Source organism: Myxine glutinosa, chromosome 5 (assembly GCF_964187855.1).
Source record: "Myxine glutinosa chromosome 5, kmMyxGlut1.1, whole genome shotgun sequence".
Lineage (NCBI taxonomy): Eukaryota > Metazoa > Chordata > Myxini > Myxiniformes > Myxinidae > Myxine > Myxine glutinosa.
The window spans coordinates 59476939-59502979 of NC_136265.1; the positions used below are offsets into that span (position 1 = coordinate 59476939).

Sequence of the window (26041 nt, forward strand, 5' to 3'; positions counted from 1 at the left end):
ACAGCGAAGACGCAAAATACCCCAAAAACCCAAAACACCCCAAATATCAAAAGACCCTTAAAGACCCCAAAGACCCTTAAAGAACCAGAAGACCCCAAAGACCCTTAAAGACCCAAAATACCACAAATGCCAAAAAGACCCCGAAACCTTTAAAGATCCAAAAGACCCCGAAGACCCTTAAATACCCCCAAAGACCCAACTTACCCTTAAATGCCCAGATGATCCACAAGACCCTGAAGATCCAAAATGGCCCCAAAGACCCAAAACACCCTGAAGACCCAAAATACTATAAAGACCCCAAAATGCCTCAAAGACCACAAAGACCCCAAAGAACCAAAATACCACAAATACCGAAAAAACCCCATGGACCCTTAAAGACCCTTAAATACGCCAAATACCCAAAATACCATGAAGACCAAAAAGACCCCGAAGACTCCAAAATACCATGAAGACCGAAGACGCAGAAGACCCATGTAATCATGTTTCAATAGCATGTAATTAATAGATGTACTTCCGTTTCCATAGCATGTAATTAATGGACGTACTGTACTCATATCCCAATAGTATGTATTTAATCGACGTACTCGGGCAGAGTTCAATGGTATGTAATTAATAGACGTACTCACGTATCAATAGCATGTAATTACCCTGTGCTCATGAAGCGAATTGCAAGGTTAAGCATTCGGCTACGTACGTGCGGATGTGTGGCGTGTGTACGTATGGCATTCGGACGTACGTGTCTGCATTTTAAAAATTCATTTTCTCAGCAACCGTTGGTCCGATTGACACGAAATGTTACCATAGGAGCGCCTCCGTGTGTAGAATTGTTTCTTCATAATTATGACGTCATATGTCACGTGGTACGGACACCATTTTGGAAAAATTGAAAAATGTTGCACCTCCATATCTGAAACTGGTCCATGGAAAAAATTGAAACATGGCTCATCGTAAAGAACTCCCCATGGGGAATAAGCTATGTCAATTATGATGTAATCGGTACCTTATTTATGACGTCATAATTCTACGAGTACAACAAGTACAACGCTTGATTCGATCAGTATGAATTGTTTTTTCTCTGCAATTCTTCGTCCAATTGACGCAAAAGTTTCAGCAGAGGAGCACCTTCTCCTGTAAAATATTTTAATGATAATTATGATGTCATAGGTCACGTGGTACACGCGCCATCTTGGAAAAACTTTGTACCTCTATATCTCTGTAACCGCTCAATGGAAAAAATTGAAGCATGGCTCATTGTCAAGCACTCCTCATGGGGAATAAGATGTGTTATATTAGTGATGATGTCATCGGTGCCTTCGTTATTACGTCATAATTCGACAAGTATAACGCTTCATCCAATCAGCATGAATCTTTTTTCCCCTGCAACTGTTGGTCTCGTGGACACAAAATGTTCACCATAGAAGCGTCTCCTCCTGCAGAATATTTTAATGATAATTATGATGTAATAGGTCACATGGTACGTGTCTGTTTGTCGTTGAAGGCGGCAAAAAGGGTTGGCGTCAGGTCAGGAAGGGCATCCGGCCGTAAAACATTGCTTCAAAAAGGGGACCAAAAAACAACAACTACCACGGTCCCCGAAAAGGCCAACCCCCGCTTTGCGGGGAAAAATGGCCTCTAAACGGTGGGTTTTTTTTTTTCACATGGTACAGGCGCCATCTTTGAAAAACTGAAAAACGTTACACTTCTATATCTCCAAAACCGCTCCATGGAAAAAATTGAAACGTGGCTAATTGAAAAGAACTGCGCCTGGGGAAAAAGGTGTTGTTAATGATGACGTCATTGGTGTCGTAATTATGACGTCTTAATTAGACAGGACAACGCTTCTGATCTTCTGAGTCTGATCATTTTGAAATTTGAGTGTGATCTATGTAACACTTATATTAGAGAATATAAATTTATGATGTAATCGCTCACGTAGTCTGGCAGCCATATTGGATCAAAGAGAAAAAAAAAACGTTCAAAACAGAAGAGTTGGCTCGCACCAAGTTGACTGTGCAGGGTAAATATTCTAAGAATACCATCTACTTAATAGACGCATTCACATTTCAATCGCATGTAATTGAAAGACGTACTCGCCTTTCAATAGCATCTTGTTATAAATAGCACCCAAAAACACAGTCCATGAACTCTTAATTATGTAATGTTGGAATATACCATTTGACCCTTCAGACTGCGGAGACCCCTCAGACCTTTGATGACCCTTTAAGTCCCCCAAGGCCCTTAAGACCACCAAGACCCAAAATACTCTTACAGACTGCAAAGACCCAAAATACCCTGAAGACCCAAAAAGACCCAGAACATGCAAAATACCACAAATACCGAAAAGACCCAGAATATTGTGGAAGAATTTCGTGTATGACTCACAGGACTCCAATGACCGGACTCAGGTTTACCAAAAGGTCTGGTTTATTATTCACTTCATTCCATTTACCAAATAATACCGCATTATTCAATGGCTGAGATTAACACTTTTCCATGGTCCTTTTCGTTCGGCTGATGTTCTTCCGCAGCGCCGTACTCGTTCATTCCATCGTTCCGTCGGGCAGGGCTTCTGAGGACAAGTCTACTTTACTCAACGTTTGCTCTCGTTATATCGCCAAACTGGACTTAATCTCCTCTCCGCTAATGTCCCGAGGTCATGCATCGCACCGAGTCCTGGCATCAGCTCGCTCCCCTCCTGCTGTGATTTCCATTTACACAGCAGGGGGGGGTGCTCTAGCCTGGGGCCTTGACCAGGTGTTTCAAGAGATTACATTGTTCATACACATAAAATGTATCTGCTTTGTTACCAGGTTAATTAATAAGTTACCAGGGCCAATCAATATGTTACACTGAGTTACACTTCCACAATTCCCTCATCTTTTTGTTTTTGTTTATATTAACCATTAATCTAAACATCAATATAAGTAAACAATCAATCACTACTAGTAAACATCATTACAAGTATAAGTAAATAATCAATCACTTTGGTAATCAAATTCCCTTAGGCATACACCGTCATCCTGCAAGAATCACAAAACATTTCGTTGGTCATTGACTTCTTCCATATCGTTCAATCTATTGCATTTGCATCACAAATATATTTTCAAAACAACACTTCACCATCACCAAGATACAACAATTTCACTTCATTTTCAAGTTTTGTACAGCATCTGCACCATCTGGCAAAAAACGTTTGCCTCCACACAAATGTTGACTTTGTTTGAAAGGAAGGGCTGATCACTTGTGTTTGAATCCAGGTATGAAGCATTTTCTCCTAATATCTTCATAGCTCCTGCACTACTTCGTGTAGGATTTCGCTGTTGTGGTAACACTGCGGAGTCATAGACTGACCCTTCTCTCCATGTAGCATTCTTGCCACTTTTTTTGCTGTGAACCATGATTGGCCAGCAAGATGTGGAACATGGATGCCGGATGCATCCACACTGATGTTGGGACCATGGTGTTCAGGTCATTCATGGTCCTTACCAGGAGCAACCAGCAGAATCGTGCACAGCTGTTGTGACAAGGGCACAGCCGTTTTTGCAGCTCCATGCTGGTTCCCCGGACGTTGGTGAAGTAATAACATATGTCCCCGCATTTCACAGAGGTTGCAGGTAAAATGTCGTTGTCCTGCAACTTCTGATGTGGTGAATGTTCGAAGTCTTCGAACAAGAGTAAGTGATCGCCTTTCTTTCATATGTTGCAGTGTGATCCAGGCAAATGGTCACATAAATTTCCTTGGTGAAGGTAAGCATTCATCTCCAAGTTACACGGGAGAATGTCTTCATCATTCTTTGAGAAAGAGGGTGTATGCCACGATTAACTTCATTTTTTAGCCACAAATTTTCTTTCTCGAACTTCTTCCCAATTCCGTTAGCAATCCCTCCAAAATGTGATCTCGTCTTATCTTTATGCTCAGTCATATCTGAATCTGCTTTCCGCACACACTGAATCAGATGGGTACATCTTACCATGAAATCAGCATAATCATGTATATCTTCCGACAGTTTCACATTCAACAATTTGTTGTTTTTCCTTAACTCAAAAAGTTATATTCATTTATATGCGTCACACAAATAATATTCAATCAGGTATGTATTTTATTACTAAACTAAGAATAGCATTGTATATGATTACAATCACAAACGGGAATACCTAATTCCCAACAACAATTTTTCCAAACCAACAAATTAAGCATAATGTATTATTACCATAATTCCTCTCCACTTTTTCTTTTCCCTCTTTTTTTTTTTTTTTTTAACAGTGTGTCACTCGTGGTGATATGAGTTCATTGATATTGTAATTGACACAACTCATAACATTGTCGTTATGCCATTATCTTAATTCTACTGTTTATGTCGCCATAAAAGTCTTCCTTTTCTGGTTCCACATTTCTTTCCTCATTTGTCACTTCATGCGTTATCATCGTGTTGTTGGTTACCTTATTCAAACACACCGTCACTAAGGCTTTCAAGCAAGCCACCACTAAAACAATTGCCAATATAACTACTAAACCAACAAACAAGTCTGCTACTCCTTGTATATATTCATATCTATGACATAGTTATATGTCGATGACATTTAACATTATATACCAAACTAACAAGCTTCCTAAAAGGTAAATAAAGAAAATCCCTTAATATGTAACATAATCAGATTATTTGTCTTACCCTGATCCCCCTATCTCCCGGGGTTGAACTCAATCCCCTGATCATGAGTGTAGTTGTGATACATTTTTCACTCATGTGGTGTTAATATCAGCAGGTAATTGTATGTCATGTAGGCAAATAAATGTCACTATTCCAAGTAGGAATATCACATGTTGAAAATGTAATGTTTATCAATGCAAGGGGTGTTAAAATGTAATTCAAATGACTGTAAATCACGACTATCATTTATCTACCACTGAATGTTCTGCTGGGCTGCTAGGTGCAGCCTCATTTTCTGTGGGATCGTCCACCTTAGCCCCATGTGCTTGTTTGCAATGAGGGGCATGAATCCAACTTTCTATTTTGGGTCCATATTTTTTCTATTCTTATCAATCTCCTATGGTTTATCATTTCGTTCCAAGATACCGCAACCAAAGGTTTTAACCAAAGCTCTACCAAACTATTTCCAATTTGAACAAAAATGCCAGTGAAACAATGATTCGAAGGATTAACTTCAAGGGGTCAATAAATTTATTCTATAGCCAGATCTAATTTTCCCATCCAATAGTTTGCCTTGCCACATGTCATATTATAACACCTTAATAAACCTTCGAAAAAATGTTTCCCATCTCAACAAATTTCCTTTTTTACAAATAGCCATGTGTAACTTACGTATTTAACTACAATTTCCTCTCAATTTGTTTGGCCTAACTGGCCGCAAAAGTGGCTGCCAGCATGCAGTACCGTTTTTTATCTACCAAGGAAGTGTTCCACACAAGACCTCTACCAAAATGTTGTTTGTAAAAACAAATCTGGGATTTCTGATTACATGGATGCACACTCTCAGGACATTTTCAGGCTGCTGTTAACAATCCACTACGATGACTTAATTCCTTTACCCACAATCAAATAATTAGTACAAATTGAGGATATTATCCCTATCACATTCTTTTATAGATTCATTATGTTGGATCTAATTTTTTCCAATAATTTTCCACTGCTGTAAGGCGGAACAATAGCTCTCATAAGTCTTAGTAATATCGTACTTAATTTGCCCAGCAGAGAATAATTTATTTACTATCCTTTCTCATCTGTTAACCAGTGACTTTGTTTAAACTCCAGAACTGAAAACCCACAATAGTTCAAACCAGCAAAATTTTCTTTACTCTTTTCCCATATCATCTATGCCTAAAACACATCCATACATACAGCACAATTTATATGCTGATAAAATTCAAGTTTATATATATAAAATCCATGAGCAGAGTATTCTGGGAAGTCAGTGTAAGACCTCTCCCAAATTTGGATGTTTTTGTACTTCCTCATTTCCTTTTATGAAGCTCATATCCATAAATAGATGTTATTCTCATATACATTCTATCAAAAATGGAATCCCAAAATTACTCACAATTTTACTATTAATTAATGGCTGCTCATAACCCAGCACATCAAATTTTTTATATTCCATTTCCCTTGACAAAAGAGATAATGTTCATAATCAAATTATATTTCTATTTTATTTTACGGATTCTCTGGATATTCAATCCCATCCACATATCCCAATCCCATCCACATATAACTATCCATTTCCAGACAGGCACACTGTCGGTGTCAACAATCTTGTAAGATTGATACACAAAAACACACACACACATGCATTATGCATATTTGTTTGCGTTGGAACCATTATTTACAGATCAGATGGGTGTCAATTTTATTTCAATTTCATAAAATTTGTCAATCAAATTCAAAATGCTTATAGACAAATGAACCAAAAGTCCATTCTTAGAAAACCTTTATGATGTCAAATTGAAATTACCCTTTCTGCCTTCACAATAATCTATCCAAATTTTGACTACACACCCATTTGCATGTCAGTCGACCATTGACCTATCAATTGTGCGGAACAATAGTCCGAAATTCCCACCTGATCATCATGTGACTCTTGTTACTTGGTTTGCCAACAATTGCAACGCAATTGTTCCAAACTTTGTAAATTTAAAATTGCTGTGCCCAAAATAGAAGATCCAATTTTGGCATTTGATCAATTAATTATTAATTTGTTAACAAGCAAAAAGAAAAATGAATCATTCTTGCTCTGAAAACTTTTCAGACACAAGAATCATCGACAGTTATTCATGTTTGTCCAGTAATCTAATTTGTTGAGGCCAATCGTCATTTGGGATTTGTCGCAATGAAGGCCTAATCATTGTCTGAGGTATCGGTCAGCACTGGTACCCTTGATCTTGGTTTCTTTGTCCTTGGTTTCTTTGTCCTTGGTTTCCCTGTCGAAATTGTCTTCTGCTCAGATATGGGCATCTCCTTATCCAGTGTCCCATCTCTCCACAGTTGAAGCACCGGCTTCTGTCGTTACCTGGGCTGTGCACCTGTGCACTTGTATTGCTGGGCTGCATCTCTACATCCCTGAGTTGCCACTGCAATCTCTCGTTATCTCCTGAAACACGAAAAAATTCTCTGTACCGTCCTTTTTGGGGAGACAACTGGAAATCAGATGGGACAACTGTCACTTTCATTCCTAATTTCGAGGGCAGTTGTGCATTTGTCTCCTCCACTGTATCCTGTATCCTTTTTATTTTAAATTCTACATCCGTTATCTGTTCTTGCTGTTCCCGTTGTCTGGATTCACCATCCCAAAGATGGAATGCAAGCCAGTCTACCGTTAGATTCTGTCTCTTTCTGGCTTTCAATCTTTGTTCTAATCTTTCCAATCGACTTCGCTCAAATGTACCATCTCTTGGAAACTCCTCATCATGTCCCTTTGTCCACAAATACCAATTCTCGACCTGCCTTATAGCTTCGGCACCATAACGGTCGTACATATGATGTGTACAAGTACCTTTTTTTGGAATCTCTGGTTGTCCTTGTGTATTCTTGTAGGCTCCATTTCCCATTCTGCCTTTTATCAAAGTAGCGTTGGATGTGTTGTAGTTTGTTCCTCTGAAGCTTCACTCGTACCTCCAGGAAGGGTCTCTCCACCTGTTCACACGGTGATTTCCAGAGAATCTCCCTCAGCTGTGGCTTTTGCACAATCCAATCTCACAGATCAGTATTTGCAGATGAGCCGGAGGGTCAGTATGAAATGGGTGAATCCTCAGGTGTCCGCTCTGTTTGACGGGGAAATCACACAATGGTAACCGCACATATATATCTGTATATAAACTCACCACCTTGCTCAATTTTCCCAGGTTGTCTCCACATTGATAATATCTCGCAAAGATATCAAAGCTTCTTTCTTGAGACCGCATTTTCATTAATCAAACAATCAATATATTCAATTCAATTTATTCAGTTCAATTTATTCAGTTAAATTTATTCAATTAAATTCAATCAATTAAATTCAATCAATTAACAATTCAATCAATTATTCAATTTCAATTAATTCATCAATATTCATCAATAAATCAAATTAATCATTTTGGATGACTCCTTGCATAAGCCCTTTCCCCAATGATGTCAGGACAGGTCCATCCATTGACTGAGATCGAATCTCATCGGTCGTCACCTCTGGTTCGTACCTCATGTTAATTGATGAATCACCGTCCTGTCCTAGGGTCATATCTGACATATTTCCCCATTTTGCCTGGTCTCCACAAATTTTCTTTGCAACCACTAAAGGCAACTCATCCTTCATTCGTGAGACAGCCAAAATGGATGGCAGATATTAAAGTTCATTGGGAAAAACATCTCATCATTTTTCTTTTAATAGTATCCAAAATCTCTTGGCAATATAAATTTCGTAAAACTCCTGAAATAAGACTGTAAAATTTCTTCAATCATGCTAAATTTTGAAACTCCATCGCTTGTAATACCCAATTTATCCCATAGGGCTTGAAAGTTCTTTCCCAAGTTCATGCAGCATTCTGCATTTGAACCCTATGATATCATTCATAATAATCATCATGATTTTATAGTCATGGTCCTATCATAATCATCTATTTAAAACGAACATTTCCTTTATCACCACAGCTATGTGGTATAATCAACAATAGAATAAAACTGTACATAGCAACAGGCTACCTCATGGCCACTTAGTATACCTATTGACAATAAGTCATAACAATATCGAATAATCACTGAACAATTCAAAAATCGCTTCCCCTGCTCCAGCCGCAGCATCCGTGATATTTGTTTGCTCATTCACTATTCCTGATTCGTCATCAAGGATCTCCATCATCACACAGCGTACTTAATTCCGCATTCTAATGAGAATTCAACAGGATTTTACGACTCAAAGGAAAAGAACGAGCAGACCTTTTGCAGGATGATCGTTACAAAAATCGTTACATATATTAAAGTATTTATGATGTCGACAATTCATATCTTAATTCTTACAAGATTTTGGTTCTTTGAATAAATCACAGCACCGGGAGAACCAGCTCCAAAAATGGATCTTTGTGTTTATTCAGCACCCTAGTAATTGGTTCTTTGTGTACTAATTACACAGCACCCAGGCCCCGCTCATATGGATCTTTGTGCAGCGCTACACAGCACCTGAGCAAAAGGGGTTTCATCTACATTTTCCCTATCTGGTGTACCATCCGTGATATTTGTCTGCTCATTCACTATTCCTGATTCGTCATCAAGGATCTCCATCATCACACAGCGTACTTAATTCCGCTTTTTAATGAGAATTCAACAGGAATTTACGACTCAAAGGAAAAGAACGAGCAGACCTTTTGCAGGACGATAACTGGAATTAGTCGTGAAAATATATCCAAAATACTCAAAAATAGACACCCACAAAAATAAACAACAAACCCAAACAAACCCAAGGTCGACCATATTACACAATAAATTACATCATTTCAGCATCGTATTGATTGCTGAAATATTCCAGGGTTTATACACACCTTAAAAGAGGTATGTGTGGTGTTGCCCCCTCCCACGTTTATTCCAGGGTTTATACACACCTTAAAAGAGGTATGCGTGGTGTTGCCCCCTCCCACGTTTATTCCTCATTAAATTACTCATTAAATTACTTATTAAATTACTTATTAAATTACTTATTAAATTACTTATTAAATTACTTATTAAATTACTTATTAAATTACTCATTCACTTCACTTACATAGTTTCAGCATTGTATTGATTGCTGAAATATTCCAGGGTTTATACACACCTTAAAAGAGGTATGCGTGGTGTTGCCCCCTCCCACGTTTATTCCTCATTAAATTACTCATTAAATTACTTATTAAATTACTTATTAAATTACTTATTAAATTACTTATTAAATTACTTATTAAATTACTCATTCACTTCACTTACATAGTTTCAGCATTGTATTGATTGCTGAAATATTCCAGGGTTTATACACACCTTAAAAGAGGTATGCGTGGTGTTGCCCCCTCCCACGTTTATTCCTCATTAAATTACTCATTAAATTACTTATTAAATTACTTATTAAATTACTTATTAAATTACTTATTAAATTACTTATTAAATTACTCATTCACTTCACTTACATAGTTTCAGCATTGTATTGATTGCTGAAATATTCCAGGGTTTATACACACCTTAAAAGAGGTATGCGTGGTGTTGCCCCCTCCCACGTTTATTACTCATTACATCGTTTCCATTAAAAAACATCGCTTCTACTGCTCCAGCCGCAGCATTCGTCACTTTGTCTGCTCATCCGATGACCAAAACGAAATAAAGGGAGCTCAACCATTACACAGCGCTTTTAATGGCGCATGCCATAGAAACTCAACGCAATTTCGACTCGGCCAGCAAACGAGCAAATTTTGCAGGATGTTAACTGGAATTAGTCGTGAAAATATATACAAAATACACAAAAATACCCATCCACTCAAATAAACAACATTTATTCCGTTCAACAGAACAAACATTTCCTCTATCATGACATGCATGTCTTCAAAATTATATGACCAAGAGGAAAGTAAAATTAATTAAAACTGCGGGCAGTGATAATCCGGGGACCATACCGCTCCATCCTGATTGGACGAGTGCATGCTAGAGTCGTTAACAACGACAGTCCAGATCCGATTGTTCAAAATTTCAACTCAATCGATCGAAAAATGAACGCAGGGATGCATTTTAAAGGTGCAGTGGCACTAACTGAGTTGCCACGAATATGGCCACGAAATTGCCAATATGGCCATCACAAAATATTTTCCTTAATCAATTGGCTCATAGCATAACCAATCTGCAAGTATTTCATCCGAAGATGTATCTCTCAGGAATTTTAATTAAATAAGTCATTTATAAATCAACGAGTTAATTTATTAAATGATTAATCAATAAATCAATATTTTCCTTGACAGCCACATCCCTTGGTCAGTGTCATGTCCAAATATCAGCTTCCTTACTCAAAAGGTGCCTGAGTTAATGTAATGTAATTACTGTAATAAGATTACTGCAATTACTGTAATGATTACTGTAATTACTGTAATTACCGGAACTGTAATTACTGTAATTACCTCAGGTAATTACTGTAATGTAATTACTGTAATGTAATAAGAAATGTAATTAATTAAATAAGTACGGGTTCCAACAACAAGTTCCAACAACAAGTTCCAACAAGTTCCAACAGCAAGTTCCAACAGCAAGTTCCAACAACAAGTTCCAACAACAAGTTCCAACAAGTTCCAACAAGTGCCAACAGCAAGTTCCAACAACAAGTTCCAACAACAAGTTCCAACAAGTTCCAACAGCAAGTTCCAACAAGTTCCAACAGCAAGTTCCAACAACAAGTTCCAACAACAAGTTCCAACAGCAAGTTCCAACAGCAAGTTCCAACAACAAGTTCCAACAACAAGTTCCAACAGCAAGTTCCAACAACAAGTTCCAACAAGTTCCAACAACAAGTTCCAACAGCAAGTTCCAACAAGTTCCAACAACAAGTTCCAACAACAAGTTCCAACAAGTTCCAACAGCAAGTTCCAACAGCAAGTTCCAACAACAAGTTCCAACAAGTTCCAACAACAAGTTCCAACAGCAAGTTCCAACAACAAGTTCCAACAACAAGTTCCAACAACAAGTTCCAACAACAAGTTCCAACAAGTTCCAACAAGTGCCAACAGCAAGTTCCAACAACAAGTTCCAACAACAAGTTCCAACAAGTTCCAACAGCAAGTTCCAACAACAAGTTCCAACAAGTTCCAACAGCAAGTTCCAACAACAAGTTCCAACAAGTTCCAACAGCAAGTTCCAACAGCAAGTTCCAACAACAAGTTCCAACAGCAAGTTCCAACAACAAGTTCCAACAACAAGTTCCAACAAGTTCCAACAGCAAGTTCCAACAACAAGTTCCAACAACAAGTTCCAACAGGTTCCAACAAGTGCCAACAGCAAGTTCCAACAACAAGTTCCAACAACAAGTTCCAACAAGTTCCAACAAGTGCCAACAGCAAGTTCCAACAACAAGTTCCAACAACAAGTTCCAACAAGTTCCAACAGCAAGTTCCAACAGCAAGTTCCAACAACAAGTTCCAACAACAAGTTCCAACAACAAGTTCCAACAAGTTCCAACAAGTGCCAACAGCAAGTTCCAACAACAAGTTCCAACAACAAGTTCCAACAAGTTCCAACAAGTGCCAACAGCAAGTTCCAACAACAAGTTCCAACAACAAGTTCCAACAAGTTCCAACAGCAAGTTCCAACAGCAAGTTCCAACAACAAGTTCCAACAACAAGTTCCAACAAGTTCCAACAAGTGCCAACAGCAAGTTCCAACAACAAGTTCCAACAACAAGTTCCAACAGCAAGTTCCAACAGCAAGTTCCAACAACAAGTTCCAACAAGTTCCAACAAGTGCCAACAGCAAGTTCCAACAACAAGTTCCAACAACAAGTTCCAACAACAAGTTCCAACAGCAAGTTCCAACAGCAAGTCCCAACAACAAGTTCCAACAACAAGTTCCAACAAGTTCCAACAAGTGCCAACAGCAAGTTCCAACAACAAGTTCCAACAACAAGTTCCAACAAGTGCCAACAGCAAGTTCCAACAACAAGTTCCAACAAGTTCCAACAGCAAGTTCCAACAGCAAGTTCCAACAACAAGTTCCAACAACAAGTTCCAACAAGTTCCAACAGCAAGTTCCAACAGCAAGTTCCAACAACAAGTTCCAACAACAAGTTCCAACAAGTTCCAACAAGTGCCAACAGCAAGTTCCAACAACAAGTTCCAACAACAAGTTCCAACAACAAGTTCCAACAGCAAGTTCCAACAACAAGTTCCAACAACAAGTTCCAACAAGTTCCAACAAGTGCCAACAGCAAGTTCCAACAACAAGTTCCAACAACAAGTTCCAACAAGTTCCAACAGCAAGTTCCAACAAGTTCCAACAACAAGTTCCAACAGCAAGTTCCAACAACAAGTTCCAACAGCAAGTTCCAACAGCAAGTTCCAACAACAAGTTCCAACAACAAGTTCCAACAGCAAGTTCCAACAACAAGTTCCAACAACAAGTTCCAACAAGTTCCAACAAGTGCCAACAGCAAGTTCCAACAACAAGTTCCAACAACAAGTTCCAACAAGTTCCAACAGCAAGTTCCAACAACAAGTTCCAACAAGTTCCAACAGCAAGTTCCAACAACAAGTTCCAACAAGTTCCAACAGCAAGTTCCAACAGCAAGTTCCAACAACAAGTTCCAACAAGTTCCAACAAGTGCCAACAGCAAGTTCCAACAACAAGTTCCAACAACAAGTTCCAACAAGTTCCAACAGCAAGTTCCAACAGCAAGTTCCAACAACAAGTTCCAACAACAAGTTCCAACAAGTGCCAACAGCAAGTTCCAACAACAAGTTCCAACAACAAGTTCCAACAAGTTCCAACAAGTGCCAACAGCAAGTTCCAACAACAAGTTCCAACAACAAGTTCCAACAAGTTCCAACAGCAAGTTCCAACAGCAAGTTCCAACAACAAGTTCCAACAACAAGTTCCAACAAGTTCCAACAAGTGCCAACAGCAAGTTCCAACAACAAGTTCCAACAACAAGTTCCAACAAGTTCCAACAAGTGCCAACAGCAAGTTCCAACAACAAGTTCCAACAACAAGTTCCAACAAGTTCCAACAGCAAGTTCCAACAGCAAGTTCCAACAACAAGTTCCAACAACAAGTTCCAACAAGTTCCAACAGCAAGTTCCAACAGCAAGTTCCAACAACAAGTTCCAACAACAAGTTCCAACAGCAAGTTCCAACAACAAGTTCCAACAACAAGTTCCAACAAGTTCCAACAGCAAGTTCCAACAACAAGTTCCAACAACAAGTTCCAACAGCAAGTTCCAACAACAAGTTCCAACAACAAGTTCCAACAAGTTCCAACAAGTGCCAACAGCAAGTTCCAACAACAAGTTCCAACAACAAGTTCCAACAAGTTCCAACAGCAAGTTCCAACAGCAAGTTCCAACAACAAGTTCCAACAACAAGTTCCAACAAGTTCCAACAAGTGCCAACAGCAAGTTCCAACAACAAGTTCCAACAACAAGTTCCAACAAGTTCCAACAAGTGCCAACAGCAAGTTCCAACAACAAGTTCCAACAACAAGTTCCAACAAGTTCCAACAGCAAGTTCCAACAGCAAGTTCCAACAACAAGTTCCAACAACAAGTTCCAACAAGTTCCAACAAGTGCCAACAGCAAGTTCCAACAACAAGTTCCAACAACAAGTTCCAACAAGTTCCAACAAGTGCCAACAGCAAGTTCCAACAACAAGTTCCAACAACAAGTTCCAACAAGTTCCAACAGCAAGTTCCAACAGCAAGTTCCAACAACAAGTTCCAACAAGTTCCAACAGCAAGTTCCAACAGCAAGTTCCAACAGCAAGTTCCAACAACAAGTTCCAACAACAAGTTCCAACAAGTTCCAACAAGTGCCAACAGCAAGTTCCAACAACAAGTTCCAACAACAAGTTCCAACAAGTTCCAACAGCAAGTTCCAACAGCAAGTTCCAACAACAAGTTCCAACAACAAGTTCCAACAGCAAGTTCCAACAACAAGTTCCAACAACAAGTTCCAACAACAAGTTCCAACAGCAAGTTCCAACAACAAGTTCCAACAAGTTTCAACAAGTGCCAACAGCAAGTTCCAACAACAAGTTCCAACAACAAGTTCCAACAACAAGTTCCAACAAGTTCCAACAAGTGCCAACAACAAGTTCCAACAACAAGTTCCAACAAGTTCCAACAAGTGCCAACAGCAAGTTCCAACAACAAGTTCCAACAAGTGTTATTATCACATTGCAATGACCTCTAAACATTCGTAAACCATTAACACCTATTTTAAGCGTGCCGAATCAGTAAGCATCACCCCTTCTATGAGCCTCGACCAGAGGGTGGTTGTCACCCACAAACACTCGTCGCGAGCTGTTCCATTGTCTGTTGATTCCCATTCTGCTGTTTTTGTCTCATAATCAAGATAAATTTGGAACAGCCCTTAAACTAACACCAAGCAGATCAATTTTTATATTTAAATATAAAATCATTTTCTCATTAATTCATAATCATAAAATCATTTAATCCGTGTCACCCATGCTATTTATCTAGCAAATTTCGTCAAAAAAAACACAACAAGTTTTAGTTATGGCGGGAAAACTGAAAAAAATTCTCTATTTAAAACGGGTGTACACGATTGTACACGTGTACGGACCTTACCGAACCTTACCGACCCGGCAAACAAATCGCCTCATGGTGCACTTCATGAGCCGACTTGCCCGCAGACCAGAGTAAGGCTCTTAACACCCAGCGTATACCGTACGCATCCTCGCAAACACACGAATAATAGAATCATTTAAACCGTTCCATCCGTGACTTTTACCTTGGACGGTCGTGACAAAAATACTTTTACACTCCTTGGATTACCTACGGAATGCAAGTCCCACACACCAAATCCTCCATCTTCAGAATTCATATTTCATAATGGACAGATCCCCAAGACGTCATGCTTACATGCTCACCTTGGCGACGTCCACTCGAAATTTCAGCGGTGCCTCCATATTGTGGAAGAATTTCGTGTATGACTCACAGGACTCCAATGACCGGACTCAGGTTTACCACAAGGTCTGGTTTATTATTCACTTCATTCCATTTACCAAATAATACCGCATTATTCAATGGCTGAGATTAACTCTTTTCCATGGTCCTTTTCGTTCGGCTGATGTTCTTCCGCAGCGCCGTACTCGTTCATTCCATCGTTCCGTCGGGCAGGGCTTCTGAGGACAAGTCTACTTTACTCAACGTTTGCTCTCGTTATATCGCCAAACTGGACTTAATCTCCTCTCCGCTAATGTCCCGAGGTCATGCATCGCACCGAGTCCTGGCATCAGCTCGCTCCCCTCCTGCTGTGATTTCCATTTACACAGCAGGGGGGGGTGCTCTAGCCTGGGGCCTTGACCAGGTGTTTCAAGAGATTACATTGTTCATACACATAAAATGTATCTGCTTTGTTACCAGGTTAATTAATAAGTTACCAGGGCCAATCAATATGTTACACTGAGTTACACTTCCACAAGACCCTTAAAGACCCAAAATACCCCAAAGACCCAAAAAGACCCCGAAGCCCCAAAATACCATGAAAACCGAAAATACGCAGAAGACGCACGTAAACATGTTTCTATTGCATGTAATTAATAGACGTACTCAGTGTAATTTATCGATGTACTCAGGTTTCCATAACATTCAATTAACGGACGTACTGTTCTCATATTCCATTAGTATGTATTTAATAGACGTACTCGGTCAGGTTTCAATGGTATCTTTCTTATGAGAACAGAGCAAACGAACATGGTTATGTCGTCATGTCGTTATGTATGTTTGTTTGTGTGACTAAAACTTCTTCTTCTTCTTCAAATAAAATGAACATCCTCTTAATTAACCTGCTTAATGACGTTCAGATTGCTGAGACCCCTCAGACCTTTGACGACCCTTTAATCCCCCCAAGACCCTTTAGTCCACCAAGACCCCCGAAGACCCAAAAGACCCCGAAGACCCAAAATACCCCAAAGACCCAAAATACCCCAAAGACCCAAAATACCCCAAAGACCCAAAATACCCCAAAGACCCAAAATACCCAAAATACCCCAAAGACCCAAAATACCCCAAAGACCCCAAAGACCCAAAATACCCCAAAGACCAGGAAGACCCAAAAGACCTTAAAGACCCAAAATACACTGAAGACCCAAAACACCCCGAAGACCCAAAAGACCCAAAAGACCCCAAAATACACAAAATACCCCAAATACACAAAATACCCCAAAGACACAAAATACCCCAAAATACCCCAAAGACCCAAAATACCCCAAAGACCCAAAATACCCCAAAGATAACACCCCAAATACCCAAAACACCCCAAAGACCCAAAACACCCCAAAGACCCAAAACACCCCAAAGACCCAAAACACTCCAAAGACCCAAAACACTCCAAAGACCCAAAACACCCCAAAGACCCAAAACACCCCAAAGACCCAAAACACCCCAAAGACCCAAAACACCCCAAAGACCCAAAACACCCCAAAGACCCAAAACACCCCAAAGACCCAAAACACCCCAAAGACCCAAAACACCCCAAAGACCCAAAACACCCCAAAGACCCAAAACACTCCAAAGACCCAAAACACTCCAAAGACCCAAAACACCCCAAAGACCCAAAACACCCCAAAGACCCAAAACACCCCAAAGACCCAAAACACCCCAAAGACCCAAAACACCCCAAAGACCCAAAACACCCCAAAGACCCAAAACACCCCAAAGACCCAAAACACCCCAAAGACCCAAAACACCCCAAAGACCCAAAACACCCCAAAGACCCAAAACACCCCTAAGACCCAAAACACCCTAAAGACCCAAAACACCCCAAAGACACTGAAGACCCAAAAGACCCTTAAAGACCCAAAACACCCTGAAGACCCAAAACACCCTGAAGACCCAAAAGACCCGAATACCCAAAACACCCCAAAGACCCAAAACACCCGAAGACCCAAAACACCCCAAAGACCCAAAACACCCCAAAGACCCAAAACACCCCAAAGACCCAAAACACCCCAAAGACCCAAAACACCCCAAAGACCCAAAACACCCCAAATACCCAAAACACCCCAAAGACCCAAAACACCCCAAAGACCCAAAACACCCCAAAGACCCAAAACACTCCAAAGACCCAAAACACTCCAAAGACCCAAAACACCCCAAAGACCCAAAACACCCCAAAGACCCAAAACACCCCAAAGACCCAAAACACCCCAAAGACCCAAAACACCCCAAAGACCCAAAACACCCCAAAGACCCAAAACACCCCAAAGACCCAAAACACCCCAAAGACCCAAAACACCCCAAAGACCCAAAACACCCCAAAGACACTGAAGACCCAAAACACCCTGAAGACCCAAAACACCCTGAAGACCCAAAAGACCCAAATACCCAAAACACCCCAAAGACCCAAAACACCCGAAGACCCAAAACACCCCGAAGACCCAAAAACACCCCGAAGACCCAAAACACCCTGAAGACTCAAAACACCCCGAAGACCCAAAAGACCCCGAAGACCCAAAACACCCCAAAGACCCAAAACACCCAAAGACCCAAAACACCCTGAAGACCCAAAACACCCTGAAGAACCAAAACACCCTGAAGACCCAAAACACCCTGAAGACCCAAAAGACCACAGAAGACCCAAAAACACCCTGAATACCCAAATGGCCCTGAAGACCCAAAAGACCCAAAGACAAAGAGGAACCAAAAGACCCAAAAGCTCCTGAAGACCCAAAAGCCCCTGAAGACCCCAAAGCACCCAAAAGACCCCAGAGAAGCCAAAAAGACCCAGAGGATCCAAAAAGACCCTGAAGACCCAAAACACCCTGAAGACCCAAAACACCCTGAAGACCCAAAACACCCTGAAGACCCAAAACACCCTGAAGACCCAAAACACCATGAAGACCCAAAACACCCTGAAGACCCAAAACACCCTGAAGACCCAAAACACCCTGAAGACCCAAAACACCATGAAGACCCAAAGCACCCTGAAGACCCAAAACACCCTGAAGACCCCAAATACCCTTTAGATCCAAAAGACCCTTAAATACCCCGAAGAACCAAAATACCCCAAAGACTCTTAAAGACCCAAAACACACCCCCAAATACCCAAATTACCCTTAAAGGCACAGAGGATCCAAAATATCCTGAAGACACCAAAGACTCAAAAGACCCAAAACACACCCCCAAATACCCAAATTACCCTTAAAGGCACAGAGGATCCAAAATATCCTGAAGACCCAAATGGCCCTGAAGACCCAAAAGACACCGAAATGGTAAAAGATGCCTATCCCTCTGAAACAACGTGTGATGAGGCGCGCAGAGCGCACCGAGTCACGCTTGTGTAATTAATAGATGTACTCACATTTCAACAGCATGTAATTAAAAGACATCTGGCAAATAAAATACTGTCCTGTGGAGGGCTCTATTAAGATGTAGCACCCATGGATGACCAATTGAGCTTACATTGAGGTGTTATTCAATGGTGGATTTCACTATGAAGCGCGGGGGGAGGGGGGGAGAGGAAGAAGAAGCGGGAGCTTTTACCTGTGGTCCCGAGCAGTCTTCAAACCTGCAGGAAATAAATCCAAACCGAAGACGGAATTTACAGTCACGTGAAAAAGTAGGTACACCCCATGTAAAGTTTTGACTTTTTCAACATACAGCTATTTGATCTTCATTTCAACAATATTGATAGATAAAGGTGATACAATATAACAAATATCATGAAACATTTACATTTTGTAGTCCTTTGTATGATTTAAATAAACATAAATGCAAATTTCGCATGTGGAAAAAGTAAGTACACCCCTACATTTATCACTACTTCAAATACCTAAAATTAGAATCAGGTGCACCAGCTCAGGTGCAAATGATGAGAACATCGTTAGAGAGGATCTTGGAGGAATCTGTCTTATTTAAACCTCAGAAATTTAATTTAGTTTGCTCTTTGTTGTTGAAGTGTGCGGCGTCACCATGCCAAGATCAAAAGAGCTCTCTGAGGCCTTCATATAGAAGGTTATAGATGCCTACGAGTCTGGGAAGGGATTTAAAAAGATCGCCAAACAATTTGAAATCAATCATTCGACTGTCCGGAAGATTATCTACAAGTGGAGAAGATTCCAAACAACTGCCAACTTGTTCAGGCCAGGCCGCCCCAGCAAGTTCTCTCCCCCGAGAGCAGACCGCAAGATGCTGAAAGAAGTCTCAAAGAACCCCCAGAATGTCATCACGGGACCTACCGGTAGCTCTTGCCACTGTTGATGTCAAAGTGCACGAGTCTACCATTAGAAAGAGGCTGCACAAATTTGATCTACATGGGAGGTGTGCCAGGAGGAAACCTTTTCTGTCCAGAAAGAACATCAGGGCAAGACTAAAGTTTGCCCATGAACACCGAGGCAAAGACCAGCACTTCTGGAACAATGTGCTCTGGACAGATGAGTCAAAGGTAGAGCTATTTGGCCACAGTACCAGAAGACATGTTTGGCGAAAACCAAAGACAGCATTTGACCACAAGAACTTGATACCAACTGCAAAGCATGGTGGTGGAAATAGTATGGTTTGGGGCAGCTTTGCTGCATCAGGGCCTGGGCAGCTCACCATCATAGAATCCACTATGAATTCTTCATTGTGCCAGAGGATGCTTGAGGATAATGTGAGGCCATCTGTCGGAAAGTTGAAGTCCAACCAAAGGTGGACATTTCCACATGACAATGACCCTAAACATACCAGTAAATCCACCAAGGAATGGCTGAAAAGAAAGAAATGGAGGGTTCTGGAATGGCCAAGTCAAAGCCCAGATCTAAATCCCATCGAGATGTTGGGGGGGGGATTTGAAACGAGCTGTGCATGCAAGAAAGCCCTCAAACATCGCACAGCTGAATTAGCCTCGTCCTGCAGGGGGGGGGGGGGGGTTGCTATCATTATAAAAAAACTCTCTTCCTCACTCGCCCTGCACTACCCTCTCTCCACCTCACCCCCAGGAATACCTTTGGCTACGGCTTCCCCTTCGCTCCCACCTTTTGTTCATATGTGTGTTGTACCGTCCACAAAACAGTGATGACTCCATCTACATCTCGCTGTCTGATAATATGGACCAACTTCTATCTACCCATCCCAACTCTCTCTTCCTCATATGTGGTGATTTCAATTGTCACCATGCCAGTTGGCTGGGTGTGGGTACCTCTCTCACCAGCCATGGCTCTTCAGCAAAGGACTTCTGTTACTCACTGGGACTGACACAATCTGTCAATTTCCCGACCCGGATCTCAGTCAACGGAGCATCTTCTCTTCTGGACTTGGTTATGACTAACTTCGCTGAAAATGTCTGCTGCTCTTCTTCTGCTCCAATCGGCTCATCTGATCATGTGCTTGTTAAAGTTAACATCTTTCTGACCATTCTCAGAGAGCCTCCTCAGCGTCGACGAGTCTGGCATTTCACTCAGGCCAACTGGCACGGTCTTCAAGCAGCCATCAATCATCTGGACTGGTCTCCCATCTCTACCGCCTCTGACATCAACTCATCCTGGGAATTCTTCCAAAGTAAATTGCTCTCTCTCATGCACAGATTTATCCCATCTCGTCTTCAGTTGTCATACCCTTCCTCCCGTCCATGGTACACGGAATCTTGTGGTGAGGCTATTGCCCAGAAACAACTTGCTTTCGTCTCCTGGAAAGCAAATCCAATGGAAGGAAATCTCATTTCCTTTCACAAAGCCCGAAACAAGTGTGTGTCCACCCTCAGGAGAGCCAGGAAACAATATCTCTCCGTTCTCAGGACAGAACTCTCTTATCTGTCTCCCTCTTCCAAATCCTGGTGGCATCTGGTCAAATCTGTTTCTGGTGTTTGTTTCCCCTCCATCCCCTCCCTCACCTCAAACGGCCACACGGCTGACTCCGCACGTGAAAAAGCTGAATGCCTCAACTCTGTGTTTGCCTCTAAATCTTGTGTCCCAAACCCATCCCTCTCTGTACCCACCATACCCAGTCATACCCATCTGCTCCTGGACTCTGTGTCCTTTCCTCCTAACAAGGTGGAAAAGTTTCTGTCAACCCTCGACTCTGATTCTGCAACTGGACCTGACGGCATCAGCCCACGGGTCCTAAAATCCTGTTCTTCCGCTCTTTCACTCCCTCTCTCTCTGTTCTCTTCACCCTCTCTTTTGTTCAAGGTCATCTGCCATCTGCTTGGAAATCTGCCAACATCACCGCTTTGCACAAAAAAGGTGCAAAAACAGATCCCAGCAACTATAGACCAATCAGCCTTCTCCCAATTATCAGCAAAGTCATGGAATCCATCATTGCTTCAGATATGAAATCTTTCCTCTTCTCCAATGGCTTGATCTCTGATCATCAATTTGGTTTCAGACCTGGTCACTCTACTCTGGACATGCTGCTTCTGCTTTCTCAACAATGGATGGAGGTCCTCAATGCCAAACAGGAAATTAGAGCAGTCTCCCTTGACATATCACGTGCCTTCGATACGGTCTGGCACCCCGCTCTGCTCACCAAACTCTCCTCTTTTGGTATCCATGGAAATCTCCACGCATGGCTGGCGGACTTCCTCTCTAGTCGTAGTCAACGTGTGGCCCTGAATGGGTTTCTCTCATCTCCTCTTCCTGTTCAGGCTGGAGTTCCCCAAGGCAGTGTTCTGGGCCCTGTGCTTTTTCTGGTCTTCATCACTGATCTCTCTGACTCTCTTGAAAATCCTCTCTATCTCTTTGCTGATGACTCTACTCTCTGTCGCTCCATTCTTCATCCCTCAGATCGGCAGTCTGCAGCCTCCTCACTCTCTGCAGACCTGGACAAAATCACAGACTGGGCAAACAAGTGGAACATGTCTTTCAATCCTGACAAATCTCACACACTTACGATGTCTCTCCGAAAAGACCGACTGGACAACCCTCCCATCCACTTTCTGAATACTCCTCTCCAAGAAGTTCTGTCACTCAAGCTTTTGGGTCTGACTATCTGCCGTGATCTTTCCTGGGAAAACCACATTTCAAATCTGGCCTCCAAAGCCAGTCGCCGACTGGGCATCCTCCGTCGTGCGAAGCCCTTCCTTGGCACACCTGAGCTTCTCACCACATACAAGGCTTTCATCCGCAGCTCAATGGAATACTGCTCTCCCCTCTGGGCTGGTGCTCCTGCCTCACACCTAGCTCGTCTTCACGCTGTTGAAACCAAAGCATTCAGAATCATTGGAATCTCCCGCGATGAAGCTAACTCCAAGGGCCTCTCACTCACTCACCGCAGGCAGGTTGGTGGTCTTTCCGTCTTCTACCGACTCCTCTCTGGCCTTGCCCCCCCCAGCTCTCTCTGGGCTCTGTCCCGCAAATATTCCTCCAGGTCGCACAAGATCTGCCTGCAACCCTCTTATGGTTAAACTGCCAAAATCAAGACTCTCTGCTCACCTTCACTCCTTCATTCCTCTTTTCTCCCACCTCTGGAACAAACTCCCTCACTCTCTTCAATCCCACTCCACCCTCCAGGTCTTTAAAACAGCTGTTCACCACCATCTCTTATCTTCCCCCATCCAAAACCTTGATCTTTTCTACCCCCGCTAATTTCACCCCAATTCCACATCTATCTATAATTCCAGTAATCTCTGTGTGTATGTTTGTATGTTTGTATGTTTGTATGTTTGTATGTTTGTCTGTGACCGCTGTTTCTCGACAACTACGGGTCCGATATACTTTAAACTTGCCAGGTATATTGCTGGGGACCCGAGGATGTGCCTTTTCAAGGTTTCATATTAATCGGAGAAGTAGTTACCGAGCTATGTCCAAAAAACGATTCAACCAATCAGAGAGCAGCGAGCTATCACGTGTGCCGAACGTGGCGAACAGACTCTGCCTCGGACGGCACATTTGAGAGCGTATTCATTTATTTCCCGTCGGCAAACTATGTTGGCGCTATGTTGGCGTTAAACTATGTTTTAAAACTAATTAAAACTAATTTGCGATTCTTTCGCTTTGCGATGCGATTTGCGATTGCGTTAAACTCGCTCGGGCGTTAAACTATGTTTTAAAACTAATTAAAACTAATTTGCGATTCATTCGCTTTCCTGCGCGTTTGTGCACGCGATGGCGATTTCTTTACCAAACTCCGCAAGCCGTTAGCTTTGGACCAAACCATTTCATGTAAATAGAGGGGGGGGATTGTCACCGTACTCGCAAGCCGTTCGCTTTGGACCAAACCATTTCATGTAAATAGAGGGGGGGGGGGGGGGATTGTCACCGTACTCGCAAGCCGTTCGCTTTGGACCAAACCATTTCATGTAAATAGAGGGGGGGGGGGGGGATTGTCACCGTACTCGCAAGCCGTTCGCTTTGGACCAAACCATTTCATGTAAATAGAGGGGGGGGATATACTTTTAGATATATATATAGTACGGGCATGCCCTAGTTTTTGAAATACCAACTTCTGTCCTGGAAGTCCTTGGTGTCCTTGTGTTTTATACTTCTCCCACCCCCCCCCCCCTTCCCATGCCTCCTCCCCCCAAGCCCTCTCCCTCCCACACATCTCCCTGCTCTTAAATGTTGTGTGCTCTCATGTGTTTGTGTGTTTCCCCTTCTCTTGTCGTCCGCTCCTTCTTTTTATATATTTTGTTTGTCTGGTTGATTTGTTTGTGAAGTAAATGTCAGCTCTTTCACGAGCCTCGATTCAGTATACAAAAAAAAAAAAAGCTGAAAGAATTCTGCATGGAGGAGTGGGCAAAAATTTCTCCCAATCGATGTCAGAGACTGGTAGACAGTGTTGTAAGAAACGCCTACTTGAGTTTGTTTCTGCCAAAGGGGGCAATACCACCTTTTGGAGCCAAGGGTGTACTTACTTTTTCCACATGCGAAATTTGCATTTATGTTTATTTAAATTATGCAATGGACTACAAAATGTAAATGTTTCATGATATTTGTTATATTATATCACCTTTATCTATCAATATTGTTGAAATGAAGATCAAATAGCTGTATGTTGAAATATGTTGAAAAAGTCAAAACTTTACATGGGGTGTACTTACTTTTTCACGTGACTGTATGTACAAAAATAATCGATTTATTTTTTGGAAGCCGATAACAAGAACACACCGGTAAATAAATGTTCTGAAGCAGGATCCCTCTTAGCAGACGTATCAACAAACAAAGGAAGATATAAATTAAAAGAACCTTTGTGTTTGTGTTTGCTGGGCTTATCTCTGTCTCGTGTGTCCAGGATTGTCAGGGATCGTCAGGCTCCGAGCGCAGTCGTCCGACGTGGCTCTATGGTTGGCGGGAAGAAAGGCCTCGACGCGCCCTTCTTCGCGCGCTGCTCGGCCAACGTACGCCGCTGCGGCAGGCCTCGCGTCTCCGTGCGATCACTCGCGAGGTCCTGTGCGTGAATGCAGGGAAGGAGGATCGTCAGCGCTCCAACGTCTCTCCACCGTCCGTCGTCGCCCAACAAGCAAGGGTCCAGGGTCAGAGAGCAATGGCAGAGGGCAAGAAGAGAAGAGAGTCATGCGCCTCTGTCCACGTGCGCTGTCTCGCCCCGCCCCCATCATCTCCTGCCTTCCACCTTTTGTCCTGTTCAAGTGACTCATGGTTGTCCCTCAAAGCCCTCTCCCCATTGGTATCTTTGTGAAAATAAGACTGTTCTTCACGGTTCTGTTTAAATATGTTTAAACTTTCCCCTGCAGTGTTTTATTCAGTGGTTTATTACAACATGCTGTTTTTCTTCCCATTTAAAAGGCTCCTTTCAATGTCCTCTTCAACCCATTCAATTTCAAAAAAATATTCAATCTCTTATAATTCTCTCACTACATGCTCTAAATTCTCATTCATTCCACCCCTCCTCCATCATTCTTAAACGGATCGCTAACTTGAAAATCACAATGAACCCAATTTGTTATAAATGTTCATCTTTCATTAATCATCCACTTTCTGAACTCCCCCCTTGCCCCTCCCCTCCAAATCTCCCCCCTTGCCCCTCCCCTCCTAAACTCCCCCCTTGCCCCTCCCCTCCGAAACCCCCCCTTGCCCCTCCCATCCTGAACTCCCCCCTTGCCCCTCCAAATCTCCCCCCTTGCCCCTGAAGATGGGGGTTGGGTTGACGATTCCTGACGAGATTCAAGAGCCGATTTGAGCGAAGTGCCCACTAAATAACATTTATTTTCAGTTTAGTTTCAGTTTAGTTTCAGTTTATTTTCAGAACCAAGTAATGCTCTAGAAAAGTTCAAAGAAAGGGGCGACCTACATCTGGCAAATAAAATACATTTACTTCTTCATGCAGTTGTATGAATCAAAATGGCCCCCATTGAAAAAGGGGGATAGGTTCCCAGGGGTTTGACATTCATCAGGGAAAAAAATTAAATTTTATGAACACGAATGCACATGATTACAGTTTCATTTAAAATGCT

General features: G+C 41.9%; 1 protein-coding gene across 1 annotated transcript in view; it reads left to right on the forward strand.

The window, feature by feature from the left end:
• LOC144888196 (uncharacterized) overlaps positions 1-25575 on the forward strand; it is a 153047-nt gene extending 127472 nt beyond the window's left edge. The window contains exon 5 of the mRNA XM_078778091.1: positions 24862-25575. Coding sequence (XP_078634217.1) covers positions 24862-25266 — 405 coding nt within the window. The 3' untranslated portion in view covers positions 25267-25575. The remainder of the gene's footprint in view (positions 1-24861) is intronic.
• The last annotated feature ends 466 nt before the right edge of the window (positions 25576-26041 follow it).